Source organism: Linepithema humile, chromosome 2 (genome assembly GCF_040581485.1).
Source record: "Linepithema humile isolate Giens D197 chromosome 2, Lhum_UNIL_v1.0, whole genome shotgun sequence".
In the NCBI taxonomy this organism is placed as follows: domain Eukaryota; kingdom Metazoa; phylum Arthropoda; class Insecta; order Hymenoptera; family Formicidae; genus Linepithema; species Linepithema humile.
Window position 1 is genome coordinate 1589261 of NC_090129.1, and position 14677 is coordinate 1603937.

Sequence of the window (14677 nt, forward strand, 5' to 3'; positions counted from 1 at the left end):
AATTTCATATTTTATTGTTATATTTAATATTTATATTTATTATTGTTAAATGTAGCATTTTGTTCTCGTTCAAATGATTTGAATGGCAGGTAGAATTATTCAGTCAATAGTTGCACCATTTTTTACGTAGCCACAGTGACATATATTATATGTATAATATAACATACATATATATATATAATAAATATAAGAAAACGTCTAAAGACATCCTAAAAACATATTAAAAAAGACATCTTTAAGACGTCCTAAAAACGTCCTAAAAAGACGTTTTTTAATTTTTTAACTATTAATATTCTAAATTTTGCAACAAAAAACTTTCCAAAAATTTTAAAAGAGACGTTTTAATTATTTAAGTATTTTACGAGCATCCTAACATTGACAAAAGTAGCCCAGAAGCGAAAATAAGCATGTAGAAAAATTCAAATTACGGCCAATGGAACGGCCAGACACCTCCATTTTAGCCGGAATTGGAAAATGGTTAATAGAAGCACATAATGATATAGGAGCTCGTTCATAACAGCACAGTCGGTACACTTACCATCAATGCATTCATCAAGTCGCTCAAGGCAATCAATAGATGGCACTGTTATTATTAATGAGCTCCTGTTGCATCATGTGCTCCTGTTAACAATTTTTCAATTCCGGCTAAAATTAAGCGTTGCTGGCCATTAAGAAAGGAGACAGAAATAGTGGCTGCGTTCCGAAATTCACTGCCAGTACTGAAAATCTATAATATACGTAACGTAAACTGCAGCTTTTCAGTACTGGCAGTGTATTTCGGAACACAGCCAGTATGTCTGTTCTTTTCTAATGTTCGAACTTGCCGAAGCGCGGAGCTGCTTGTTGCTTGCGTCTGAAATCTGGCGTCACTGTATGTAGCCATAATATTTGCTGAGGGCATTACGAGTTTTTTGTAAATGTATGCAAAGTTTTCGTATATATTATTAGAGTTTGATATTTCGTTGGTGTATACTTATCATTAATAATGTTCCTCGTTGTTTACAAATAAGATTAATGGTTATAGAAGTTTATTCCCCGTTGAAATGGAAAGTTCCAATCCTTCGACAGTGGTGAAAGATACAGGTATTCTATAATTCGTAAACGTAGCGTATGTTTATAACATAATGTTGCTAATACGTTTAATATTAAAACTATCCTTGTGTATAGTGTAGTTGAGAACATAATGAGCAATGAAACTGTTCTCGCTGAAAAGGCAAATGGAGATTGTGATGTTGATGTAGAGGTTGAAGCAGAAGACGATAATATACAATATCATTTATATGCAGTAAACAGAGGTGACAGTACAATGATGTATAAAGTATTGCAAGTCAACGACGACAACAGAGTGAACAATGAGTTTTCGATAGCTACTCCTGTGAATAATACCGTTCAAGTTTTGACTTCTCCATTAAATGGACAGTTGTATCTGCTTAGCAATAATAGCAACATTGTAGCATCAGCAGACTCTGCGAGAGCAGTTGCGCCTCGTGTAGCTAAATTGCAGATAGAAGGATCGCCGAATATCGTCACAAGTGTGAAAAAGGTAAATTATTTGATATTATTGTTGTGTCTTATATATTATTACTAGAGAATTGAAATTGTATTGTATTCAGAGGGACGAGAGACGGAGGGTCACGCACAATGAAGTTGAGAGACGCAGAAGGGATAAGATCAACAATTGGATTTCCAAACTGGGAAAGCTTCTGGCAGAGTGTGATCAAGATGTGAACAAGGAAGGAGAAGCAAAAGCGAATTTTGAATCACAAGTATGATATTTGTGAATTACTAAGTTGCTGTTTATGTTTTAGTAATCCTTTTTCGTGTCAGAATACAATTTTTATATTGATTTTAATCATGACACGTAATTTATTTTTAGAGCAAAGGGGGTATACTAGCACGAGCTTGTGAGTACATTACAGAATTGAGAGAGACTCAGGAAAAACTAGTTGAGAGTTTGGACGAAAAGGCGCAGTTGATGGAAGAAGCTAAGAATCTCCGACAAGTCGTAAATCAATTAAGGGACGAAAATTCAAAGCTGAAGGACCAAATTGAAAAAAGGAATGTATTTATGATCAGTACTTAGGCCTTTGTAGGAGTTGACAAGTTGACATTAGACAAATTGAAATCTTTCTACGAATGGTACCTTGCATTATTAATAAATATATATATATATATATGTATATCTTTTTTTATCGATTACTAAAGAATCGTCAATAAAGGAGTAACAAGATATAATAGTTATAAAATGTTTATTTACATATGTGTAACTCAGCACATATACTTCTATATATATATGCTCGTATCTGGAAAACAATGACAATTATATAACGTTCTACTGTACATATTGTAAACAATATAATTATTTATAACACGAACAATCGATCTCGCAATGATAATTCATCGTCAAAATCATTAAATTAGAGAGATATACAAATATACAAAACGATATCATCGTTTAATCAATAACTAACCATACGCAAACATCAGATATATTGCTTAACAGTAGAATTCACTTAATTACTACAATGTGTTGAAATTGTATTTTCTAACGAGTAGGTGTCTACGGTATTTACACTTAAAAAATACACCTATGTATGTATGTACAGAAAACATACCGATACATGCGGTATCCTGCGCCTCTCGGATTATTAGCGTCGCGAGATCTCGCTACGGAAAGAATGAGCTCCGCTCTCTTCTCATCGGCAAAGCGCACACGGTTATCGATATCAAATTTCGGGGAAAACATAACGTGTGTAAACGCGTTACGTGTACGTAACAACTTAAATTATCATAACAGTAACGCTTAGTAATACTTATTGCTTTGAAGCGCATTCCGAGTTTTGTGTAGATTCTGTGTCCCGACGGTTTTTATTTCATTTTTTTTTTATGTTTTTGAAAGTAACAATTTCCAGGGAGGATAGAGAGGGTATCCTCCGTGGTGCAAATCAATCAGCACGTCGGTTGTGTAAGATATGTAATTCACTTGCCAATATATGTATCTTATATTGGAATCGGTGAGTGCGAGGTACAAACTTTCACGGATTTCGATTACTTCTTCATCATCGTGAGAGTGTAAGTACAGTTCGTGAATATGGAAAGTATGCTTAATTATGCATTACACAGTATCGTGGCTGGTGGCGGCACGAACGAGCACCTCTAACAATCGTTCGGAAGACGCTCTTCGAACATCCCGGTGGGACGCTTTCCGGACCGCTCCGCGCCGCCCCAGATTATCCTTGCTTACTTAGCCTTAACGACGTCTGCTTCTTATATTTACGTTGGCCATTAAAGCAGTCCATGTATAAGAGCGATATAAGAAAAATCACATTCGAACCAATGAGTCGTCTCTCCTATAAAAATAACTCTGAAATGAGTTGGGTCCAGCAACAAATTGCATCTCTCCTAAATCTAAACATCAACAGGCTAATGATCTCTCTCTCTCTGTACAGTAGGAATCTTGATCCATTCTTTTATCGTTATATTGTCCTCGTCGTATATAAATTACGCTGTCGGGAAATAAGTAAAAATATACCTTTCTGTCTGTGCATCGTACAAAAACGCAAATACCTCCTCGCTCAGAACGCTACGCTCCTAGACGCAAATGTTAAAAAGACAGACAAAAACGTCGCGCTTGTCCCTCGTACAGAGAGCCGGGAGCACCGATCTCTCCTTTTTTTTTTTTTTTTTTTTTCTATTAAAGAGTCAAATGATAATAATGACGAACGAAGACGTATTTCCTTTAAACTTATTGGCAGTGTTGGAAACTTTCAGGGTCCGTAATTAAGACTGCAAGATCGAACATTTCGCCAAGGGACCGCGTATAGATAATATGCACGTATATCATTGTAACACAAAGATTCTTCTGTTGACTGACTGATTTTCTCTTCCTGTCGTGTGCTAAATTCTTGTGTAACTTCCTATACAAGAGTAGAAAACTGCAAAGATCCTCTCGATCACTTCTTCTTCTTCTTTCTTTATCTTCCCTCTTTTTTTTTTCGTTTCTTTAGAAGCTAGCCGCTTCGTCAGATAAAGAGGCGTGATATGCGAATATTTACATATCTCGTGTCATTTAATCATTTATCTGCGTGGTCAATCTGTCATTATTTTCATGGAAACATAAATCTCCTTTTCTTCCATCCTTGTTTCCCTCGCCATCCTATCTTTTCGCCCGTCGCAACTCCGTACAAACTACTATGAGTATTACGATTACAATGCGAAATAACGAACATTAGTTAGGCAGTAAAAGTTACCTTGTATAGTTCGCTGAAGATTTCCTCTACGAAATATACCTACGTTTTTCGTTGAGAGAAAAGTGGTGTGCGGAATCGGGCGATCAAAATTTGCCGCGAGACTTAATCAACGTGGACTTTGCGATCGAACTTGTTGACACTTGCGCGAAACAGTGCGCAATACTACGATTAAAATCACGCTTATTCTCGTTGTATTCTCGATACGTAAAACTGAGAAAGTTCTCAAAACGATTTTAACAGAGTTTATCACGAAGGAAGCGAAGTTTAATCCCATAAAAAGTTTCCTAATCGATCCCGTCTCGCATTTCTCTCTCAAGATTACAACCGGTTTCCGAGGACGCATCTCGGTTGTCAGTCTTTCGATTATCATAAAAAATGTACAGCCGTGTGTGTGTCACGTACCCATCCAGCTGCTCGACCCAAAAAAGCGATTGCGCGTATAACAATACATACATATATCGCGTTTCATCGCGGCGCTTATCATGAATTCGCGATGAAGAGTGACTAGTACTTTCTCTTTAGTACTTCAGAAGCCCACTATTGACTTTATACATTTACTATCTACTTTTCTAGATGTCTCTATTTCGCTAATCTATTCTCATGTCTATTTATTATTGATAATCTAACGCTAAATATCTACAAGATCGATTATACCCCCCCCCCTCCCCCCCTCTCGGCTTGTAATACTCTGCTTCTTTTTTTTTCTCCGAAACATTTTGTGGACGGTGGTCCTCCAACTGAACGCCGAAACCGTCACGTCGGAAATAAAACGATGTCAAAGGTGATAAAACGTCGCTTTGAAATCCGACAATTGGAGGATCGCCGATTCGACGGTTTATAAAGCCAGTGAAATTTACATAAACTCACACAAACTGGATGCATACAGATTTATGTGGATTCACGAAGCCCGATTTAAATTAGACGCAGCGAGCGACTTTCATCGATTTATCGTATCTGCATTTTAAGCACACGACGTCTAATCGACGATGACGATGTCGGTTTTCGCGAGAGAGGTAGTGAATGAAGAGTTGGAAGTTTCTCCTTGCTTTCGGATCGCCGCGTGACTCTCTACAAGCGAAACGCAATGATCGGCTAATAGAATCGATACTTTTCCTATCTAAGAAAAGATATACTTTTGCAAGACAATATCCGCTTCAATTGTACAAATACCTTCGTGCCGTACATGTGACGAGGCGCTGTTCATCCGCTGCGAGATCCTAGCTAAGCGGATCGATCGATGATCCACGAAAAATAATAAATCTGATCGATAAGCGCTGCAGTGAGTTGATTAAATACCGATTAAATACCGATTAAATACTGATGGTGGCAAAGGCTCGCACGAAAGGCTTTTTAAGTTTCGAAGCAACCGATAACAAAATGTCTCGCGCCAGAATATTGACAGGACAATACAGCGCCGTTAGCCGCAGCTTTACAGGTCAATATACGGCACGAAGGTAGGCCTGTCTCAGGACGGTTGAAGCCGTGTGCTTTTCTTGCTGCTACCGAACGTGAACCACGTCCCGACTTTCCGCCCCAGCGAGTTGGTGGTGCCCTGTCCGATCATCGTCGGCATCTCATACGACTCCCTCTTGTACGTTTTGTCTACGGCATCGTTAAATTAACACACAATTAAAATAAATTATTATCAGATTATATTAATTAGTAATCAAATAATGCAAATTATTCAGAGCAAAGAAAAATCGGACTCTACGGAATTTTTGAAAACGCATAGATTCACATCAGCAAACTTACTGCGTGGCTTGATCGGCGGCCTGTTTTGCTGCCTGCTGGCGGCAAGCCTGGCGAGATGTCTAGCTGCCGCCGGAAATTCTAATCCGTCATTCCTATCTTTAGCCACGAGTCTTCGTTCCTCGGCCATCGCCGCCAGCCATCGGCGCTTCTCCTCTGCTGTGCGACAGCAGAAGAGCAGCCATTTATCTCGCACGCAACTGTACACCTTCAGACAATGTCTTACCGTCACCCCTGATTGAAGATCTATAGACAAGGTTGATTATTATGCGATGTGATATAACATACAGCTATATAAATTTCTGGATATTATTTCAAAACCTCACCTTTTCCGTCGGGCACGTCGATGACCTCGCTGGTGTCGAGGTAGATGCGACCTTTGTAGACGTAAGTGTTGCGTTTGAGGATGTCCTTCTTGCAGTAAACCAACTGATGATCGAAGAGGAATAATATGATGTTGTTCGTCCACATGCCGGTCTTCACTCTCATTGCTTCACCGTGATAAATCAGTTGCGACGAAACTTCTATGAGATCTTCACCCTGCAATCGATATCGAGTATCGTGTTGTTAACGTCATCAAAACGACTTGGAACGCGGGAAGATTTTCAAAGGACAATTTTGTCTACGATTTCAACGCACCTCCCAGCCTTCCACGCGCAGTTGCCACGCGGCCAACTTCTCCAAACTCTCCATCCGCCTCTTTCTCTCATTGATCAGTACAGCGACGTCCCTCATCGCCCCTAGGGCCTCTTGAATCTTGTGATAATCCGGATGATCGGTTTTCGTGTACTTCAGCAGCTCCGCCAATTGAAGAGGGTATTTGCAAATACGCTGAACGGGCGTCAACAGATATCCGTCCAAGGGGATCTCTATGAGGCCTCTCATCAGCCGACAGGCCTCGAAAAACTTGCTGTAACGGTTATGCTGGTAGAGCTCCTGCAGCATCGCCGTGGCCATCGGATGGCTGTTGCAGTATTCCGAATACATGCGGAAACCCGCCCTCTGAAAGGATCAATAAAACACTGTTGTTATTCGCTTTGCTTCAAATTCATCCGAACAAATATGTGAAATAATACACAAAATTATTCTCAACTGCTCGCTTGAATTTTTTCACCAATTCTAAGAAAAGAAGATCTTTAAAATTTAAGAAACGATTTGCCGTAGTATCGATTTGCCGAAGATGAAGGCACAAGGTAAATTCGATAACGTCACTAACATTATTGAGAAAGCATTCGCCGACGCAGCTTTTGTGCGGCGCGCTCCAGTCGATGCGAGTCTCGAGGTCCTTCAGGAATTCAGATTGGAACTCCAGGAGATCCTCGAGATTGATGAAGATTGTCTCGATCTGGTCCTCGGTGAACATGTCCGTGCGCCTGCGACATTCCGCGATGTAGCCCTCGGCCACGTCGCGCAGGATCTTCACGAAATCGCGCTCGGTTTGGACGAGTTCACGGACCACGCTGGTCCTCACTTGCTCGTTCGAGAGCAGGGAAATGCTAGTCCGTCTTCTCAGCTGCGCGCCCGAGGCTGCTCCGGCAGCCATCGCGGCCAGGCAATCCTCCACGGTATCCTCTTGACTCACCCGCAACTGCGAACGCGTTTATTATATTGATAAATATTTCATTAATAAAAGCATTGTTTATTGCGCGCTTACAATTGTAGTTAACAAAGTTTGTGGGATGCTTCAACTTTTTCTGGCTTTTTTATTTTCACTATTGCAATATTTAATTTAATCGTAAATAAAAGATTAAATAAATGGATCGGACAAGCATAAATAACTGTAAAATGAAAAAGGAAAAAAATCGAGATGGACAATATTATTGATTCAAGATTATTTCAGAAATAAGAAAAAGATATGCATAATTGGCTAAACGCAGTAAGGATATTCACCCTCACAAAAGCGGCCGGAAACCATCCGTGTTCCCCCCTGCAGCTGCCCCACCACCAATCCTTATCTAGCGTATCGAGAACATCGATCACGTCCCCGGCGCGAAAAGCCAGCTCCTCCGGCTCCATCGCTACATGGTCCCAAACAGCCTCGGCCAAGATGACGACTTCTTCGTCCATCGCCTGCTCGAATGACTTCTTCTTGTCCGTCAAGGAAGCGATCGACGATTCGGAGTCGGACATCATTTCGTCGTCAGATGTGCCGGCTCTGCCATCCTGCTCGTCCTCGGATAGCACATTGCCACCGGGTAATCTCGCGCCTATTTTTAGAAGGACATCGTATTGTAGTCAAGATAAGAAAAAAAAGTATCGGCTCAAGCGTAACATTCAAATCGTCGTCGGTTAAATTAAATTCTCAAACTAAACACGAATTAAAAAAAGAAAAAAATAGGAAATTAATCTTTGCACATGTAACTTTGCTACGCTTTTGAAAAGTCTGTATTGCAGAAGATATTAAAAACATAAGCAGAGAATCGAGTGGCTTAAAAAATATATGTATATATATATATTTTTTTTTCCCCACTGAATTCTTTTGCGAAAACATCGTCGGAGCGACGATCGATAAATAATTGATTCGTAGCGCAGAAAATATCCCACAACGTATAAACGATATTTCGCTGCATAAGTCGCTCGCCGGCATTCCTCCGGAAGTTATTGCGACAAGCACAGTTCACCCCCGGGCGAAAACCTTCCATCGCTTGCAGCTTTCGGCATGGGGAGCGGGAAAAGAAACAGTCTTCATGAGATTTCTCAGGAGATAGTAACCGAGTTCGCCGGAGTACCTCCTAAAAATTCAGTTAACCGCGAGCGCGCAAATAGATCGCACCCACGGGGGAGTTGCATCTCCATCCTTTTCCCGCTCTCTTTCGAGGGGCGAGAACGCGCGGAGCGAGAGAGCGACTTTACGAGGTTCTCCGGCGTACTCGCTCTTTACTACTTGCTTACAAAACAAAAGCGTTTCCACACGTAGCAACGTTTGTTACAGAGGGGGGGTCGGGCGAGAATCACGATTATTACAGAGGTGTCCCATTCCTTACTCTCTCGCAGTTTATTTCTTTTTTCTCTCTCTTTTTACGAGGGGTGCATTCGGTGACAACATGATGTGAGTGTCTCAACAAATGCCTTTACGGGGATGCATGCTGAATGCTCTTCAGGGTGATCTCTAGAGAGAAACCGGAGGTCTCTGGAGTACACTGTGCACTAGACGTAATCAAAGATTTTTCTACTGGTGTGTAAAATCTACCCAGCCGCGGAGCAAATGCGTTTCAACATCGGTCTCTTCGACGACGTCGGTCGCCGCGTAAAACCATTTGTCCTTTTCAAAATAATCGACAGAAATTCGAACGAATCTACAGTTGTATTTCACTTAATAATCTTTGCAATCCAAAGATCTAATTGATTCACGTGAGAAGGAAATAATATTTCAAACGGCGCGCTGACTCAATGAACAGCGAATGATGTTTAGAAACGTGCGACCTCGTGTTTCGCCGGGCGCGATAAGAGAAACGGTTTACGCATGTGCTCGGTAGACGAGACAAAGAGGAACGTGATCTACGTCAGAGCTCGAAGTCTATCTTAAGAGGAAACGGCGATAGTAATACGATGGGAGTGCTCACCTGCGGTTTTCGTGCGCATCAGCGGCGAGAGCTGGTTGATTCCCAGTGGCTGGCTAAGCGAGCGCCTCAAATTTGTCCGAGAACTCCTCCCTTTCGCGTTACTGGAGCGCGGGAAAAAGAAAAGGGGAAACATTAGTTGGACATTGATTCGTCCGCGTACCGCGTTAACGTGCGGCATCGAGCGAGAGGATCAACAAAAGCGTGTACTCAGGTATTAAAGCGTATATCGGTACAACATTCAGCAACGTATTACAATAGGCAGTAATATGTATATAGATAATATGTATAGTACAACACGGACAAGAGGTATGTATACGTATGTATACGCGTGGCAGACCAACTTTTTACTGGAGGAAAGATTAAGAGAAGGTGGTTTGTTATAATACCCTTCTACCTACCACTAGTCTCCCTCGATTTACTGGAAAGGTCCGAGAACAAAGAATTTTAAGTTTTCCCAGGTTGTCACTTGTTTTTCGGGGGTGTTTTTTTTTTTTTTGTTGATACGAGATGTGGATCGCGATATATATATGTGTCGCGTATGTGAGAGGAAGTCAAGATTGTTACTGATTTGAAAATAAAGAAGCAGCGAGCGCATCAGGCTACAAAAGGTTCGGCCGTGCGGCTAAAGAGAGCGGAGTTAACAAGCGTTCGATATGTCTCTTTATTATTTTTCTTTTCTTTTTCTTTTCTTTGCTCCTTTATCGCCTCCTCATTGCGACACAGCTAGCTTTTCGCACTCGCAGTGAAAGCTCGTGCTCGTCTCGATTCCGGAAACCCAAGAAAACGTTGTTTTGGACCCCGAGCGTGTCTCACGATTAAATCATTTCTTTGCGTGTGTAAAAGGAAAAAGTACATGTGAAAACTTAAAAAGATGTTTTTATATTGAATTTGTGATATTTGGAAGAATTTTATGCATGATAAAACGTCTAAGAAATGATAATACATGGTTTTCAATCATAGTTTTCGTAAATTTTGTAATTTTCAAGTGGAATACATTAAAAAAGTGACTTCAAAAGTAATAAGAAAAATTTTGAAAGTTTGATTAATCTTCTTTTTTTTCAAGTTTTCGTTAAAAAATCGCTTTAATAGCTCCAGTATCTTATAGCTCCAAGCTCCCTTGCAAGCGAATCTATTTTTCTCGTTACAGAATTTCAAATGAAGTCATTAAGCTTGTTGCTCTGTCAGCTCGAAGGCCAAGACGCAACGATTGCCTGGGTTTCCCCCAGCCTTCGTAAGAGGCCGAGGTGGTTTGCAGATGACGATGATTTAATGAGGCGTACGCGATAAGGGTTGCTCGCAACAACTGAACGCGTTTGCGGCGATTAAACGCACCTTCTCAGCGTAACGATATCATGGGAGGAATGCCTCGGGCTGAGCCTGGGCGGCCTCGTCTTGATCGGCGACGGGGTCGACAGCATCCTGCGATAATTGTGAACGTATCCCGACCGGGTGTCCCATTGCAGCAGCCTCTGGCCGCCTAAGTCACTGTTCGTGCGACGGACGTGATTATGCCGCGATGCGCGGCTCTGCAAATCCGCCTGGAACAAGTCGTCCGGATTCTGTGAGCGAACGATTGACGATTAATTCGCGCGACCGGTCATCGACACCGGTCAATTCTGTGGGGACGGAACGCGCGGACTAAGCGATTTCTGTACAATCTCCGCGACAGTCAGCGAATTAATATCGCTACGTGCGCTATCAGCGAAGTGGAAAATAACGAGGGATCCTATCGAAAAGTTCAGCACGCGTTATGTAAGTATGAGGTACGCCAGATGCGTCGGATGTACTTTTATCTAGTTTTTATCCGGGCACGGTGAGTTTTCAAACTATTGGATATTCAATAAAATTACTTTAAAACATCAGTTCCCAGCTTCGCGGAGTAAACTTCTGTGTAATTTTTAGTCAAAATAAGAATATTTTATGTACAATGCGCGAGTTTAAATAAAAATAAGAGTTACTTGAAAGTGTTCACGAGTTGATGATACTTTACTTTTCCTTCTCCATCATGTGCAGACATTGCTCGCGAAAAAAAATGGTCTTTTGTGAATAATTGATTGATAACGCGTACAGTACGTACGTAATAACTCGAGCGCGCATAAAATCAAGTAATTTCAAACAATTAGAAGAACAAACATAACAGGTTCTCTCGTGAATTAAACTCGTGAATTAAACGATCACGCGGGCTTTTCCGTGCTGACTAACGAGGAGAGCGGTTTCCTGTTCTGTTATCCTGGCGCTTGTGATATAAAAACGGATATCGCGCGAACGGCGCGAGCGAATCTCTCTCCACGAGTAAAACCGTGCACAAAAGTGACTAATGCTGGCTATCGAGCGAGAGGAAACAATTATAACTCGATAAAACACGGCGATTATCACGTTACTATTAATGATTAATGTCGAGTTATCGCTCGCGCCCGAGAGAAGGAGGACAGATGTAAAAATAAAATGCCGGGTTGCGACCGATTTGGAAAAGGACTGCGATAAAAATATATTTGAGGTTTCGCACCAAGATTTCTCCGGTCGCGCATTTGTAGAAACGTTCGTTGCCACTTCGATTCGGACGCGAAACGAATAATAAAATCAAATCCCGCAACTTCACGTATTGAATTGCAGCGGAAAACACTCGATATCAATGCTTGCGTTAATAAATTTAGCTTGCGTCAATGAATTTTATTATATCGCAATGGAATTTTACTATATCGCAAATTGATATGTATTTATACCGTAATTGTATTTATATGCGATTGAGGGGGAAGCGTGTCGTACCGCGCCACAGTGTGAGAAGGGCAATGAATACGCTTACCTTGAATTTGTCAATCAGTATTTGGTTGATGAGCTCGGACTGGGGCCGCGATTTATCGGTGACTCGCCTGCGAAGGGCCGGAGGGCTGTCGGTGTCGTCGGGCACGTCATCTGTATCATGGGACTCGGAGCTGTCACCGCCTCCCATCACTCCGCCGCCGCTGCCCCCAGTCAACGCTCCACCAGATACCATCTACGTCATTACGTGCGAAATGTGAGGGATATTTATCTCCTTCGCGTGCGCCGGCTCTTCCGTTGTCGGGTCGAACAGCACGGACGTCTCGAAGCGACGTCGTGCCGAATCAACTCGGACAACGTGTAAGAAACGTTTGAGAGATTAAGACGTCTTTTTCGGAGATGTCCCGGATACCTCTTGCTCGCCGAAAAAATCGTCTTAATCCTTCAGACGTCGATCGACGAGCGTCTCTTGAACTCTCGCGTCGTTCGCCGTGGAACGTGAGAAATCGCGTCTTTTCTCACCTCGATTTGTATACCGCTGTCTCCGCTGTTGCACTTGGCGTTTCGAGCGGCTTTGTTGCCCTTTTTCCTCTCCTTGCTGCTTCTCCAGACGAGCGGGCCGAATCTAAATGTGTATTCGATTAAATTGCGATTGAGTTTCTCTTTTCAAAGCAAATTGTTATTACGGGACTGTATAGCGTGCCCGTAATGCTGCTTGCGCCAAACGCGAAATTTAATTTCGATACTTTAATTCGGATTTCAATAGAATCGATATAATTCTAAAATCCGATGCTGGATATTATTGAATAAAGAATTCTCTCCAATAAAATGTAAAATACATTTTAGAGAGAAGAGGAATATATTAACGGTCTCCATCGCCGTCATTTGCGATTAAAATTAAAATTGACAGTTCTGAGATATTCCGTATTAACATCGGCTTGGAAATAAGATGGAAATTATAAAATTCAAATTTATATTCAAATATAAAATTGAAAATCTAGAACTGTCTTCCCGATAGAGATTGTTCGGAATAAAGTGAATACAATTCTGTTGCTTTTTTTATGATAATGACGCATCAGGATCAACCCTTTGTGGCCTCGCAACGCGGAGAAATTCCCTTCACCTGCCGGAAATTATCCACGGCTCTAGGCGGCCGATATCTTCGGGATCTAAATTTAAAATCGCGCCCCGGATCGGAGAAAGCAAAGGGCGCGGGTTACGAACCGGAATTTCTGGTCATTGCTGGAGTCGTCTTTGTGATGGTTGCTTTGCTCGGAGATGGTTGCAGGAGGCGTTTCCCTGCCCTCCTCGTCGTCCAACGGCCCCGAGCCGTCGTTGTCCTCCGCGGGACATTCCTCGTTACTCTCCTTGCTGCCCTTCTTGTGGAACCTCAGCGAGAAGCTCTTACGGAATTTCTGCAGCACGCTCTCTTGCTGGCTCTGCGCGCGATGCGCAGAATTCTGACTTCCGCCGGTGGGCACATTGGCGACATTCAGGACGGAAGACGGCTCCTGCAGCCTGGAATGGCTGACCAGAGGAATCGTGGCCTCGGTCAGGGGATGCTCGGTCGTCACGTGACGGCCCACCCTCGTTCCCTCGTCCTCTTCGTCGCCGGACCAATGTCGGCTGCAAGCACAGAGTACGACGTTTCCCTTTTATTTATCTCCCGGCGAAATACGGCAAATGAGAATCGACGGAAATTCAACTTTTTCAGCAGCAAAAAATTTCTACCTTTTCGTATCAGGAATTGGTTCTCGAATTATTAACTATCTTCCAACGTTCCCGTCTATCCTCATCGATTCGCTTTAATCCTCATAAAAGTCATCGGAAATTAGGGAAGGATAAATCCTTTACCGCGGATTAAAATACGGAGCGTTCGGAATTAAAGCGGATCTAAAGCGGATCCGACGAATTATAGACTTGATCCACTCCAGTCCGGAATGTGTCATATGAAGCCGAAGTAAATATCCTTCCACTCAAAATAAATATCCTTCGGTATGCAGTTACACAGAAAACGATACTCGTGAACTTTTATATCGTAAAAAATATTTTTCTTCCATCACAAAAATGTTTACATCGTTATAAAAAATAAAAAATGTCCGATTCCGAAGACCAAATGTCGAACATCACAGGAGTGAATTTCCGTCGATTCGTCTCATTTCACACATCTATCGTTCACAGCTTGACCGACCGATCTCCAAAGAAAATTGACAGGAGACAACTTCCTCGCGAGTCACTCTTCATGCTCTGCCGCAAGCCGAAGTGGTTCGCATAAAAATTCAGCGTCGTTTTTCACCGCAAGGAGAACGTGAGGAAGACGCGGGAGCGATAAATTACAGACGTGCTCGGCCCGAA

General features: G+C 42.1%; 2 protein-coding genes across 3 annotated transcripts in view; one reads left to right on the plus strand and one right to left on the minus strand.

The window, feature by feature from the left end:
• Positions 1-754: 754 nt before the first annotated feature.
• LOC105677504 (upstream stimulatory factor 2-like) lies at positions 755-2235 on the plus strand. 2 transcript variants are annotated; one of them, XM_067350499.1, is made up of 4 exons: positions 755-1083; positions 1173-1543; positions 1614-1766; positions 1877-2235. In XM_067350499.1, exons 1-4 carry the CDS (start codon positions 1044-1046, stop codon positions 2081-2083), a joined length of 771 nt encoding a protein of 256 aa, XP_067206600.1. In that variant the 5' UTR covers positions 755-1043; the 3' UTR covers positions 2084-2235. The 2 variants fall into 2 exon arrangements, with proteins under 2 accessions (XP_067206600.1, XP_067206601.1); XM_067350500.1 differs by having other exon boundaries at positions 765-1083; positions 1168-1543.
• Positions 2233-14677, minus strand: part of RhoGEF3 (Rho guanine nucleotide exchange factor 3) — an 87751-nt gene continuing 75306 nt past the window's right edge. The window contains exons 14-24 of the mRNA XM_067350370.1: positions 13547-13948; positions 12845-12947; positions 12366-12557; positions 10895-11121; positions 9563-9663; positions 7890-8206; positions 7216-7587; positions 6639-7001; positions 6326-6539; positions 6003-6245; positions 2233-5852 (exon numbers count right to left, since the gene is read on the minus strand). Coding sequence (XP_067206471.1) covers positions 5716-5852; positions 6003-6245; positions 6326-6539; positions 6639-7001; positions 7216-7587; positions 7890-8206; positions 9563-9663; positions 10895-11121; positions 12366-12557; positions 12845-12947; positions 13547-13948 — 2671 coding nt within the window. The 3' untranslated portion in view covers positions 2233-5715. The remainder of the gene's footprint in view (positions 5853-6002; positions 6246-6325; positions 6540-6638; positions 7002-7215; positions 7588-7889; positions 8207-9562; positions 9664-10894; positions 11122-12365; positions 12558-12844; positions 12948-13546; positions 13949-14677) is intronic.

Excerpts from the sequence above, each read along its gene's own strand:
- LOC105677504 (XM_067350499.1), top strand. The coding sequence starts at position 1,044 with ATGGAAAGTTCCAATCCTTCGACAGTGGTGAAAGATACAG. Across the intron at positions 1,084-1,172 it reads GACAGTGGTGAAAGATACAG|TTGAGAACATAATGAGCAAT; the intron begins GTATTCTATAAT and ends TGTATAGTGTAG. Across the intron at positions 1,544-1,613 it reads TCGTCACAAGTGTGAAAAAG|AGGGACGAGAGACGGAGGGT; the intron begins GTAAATTATTTG and ends TATTGTATTCAG.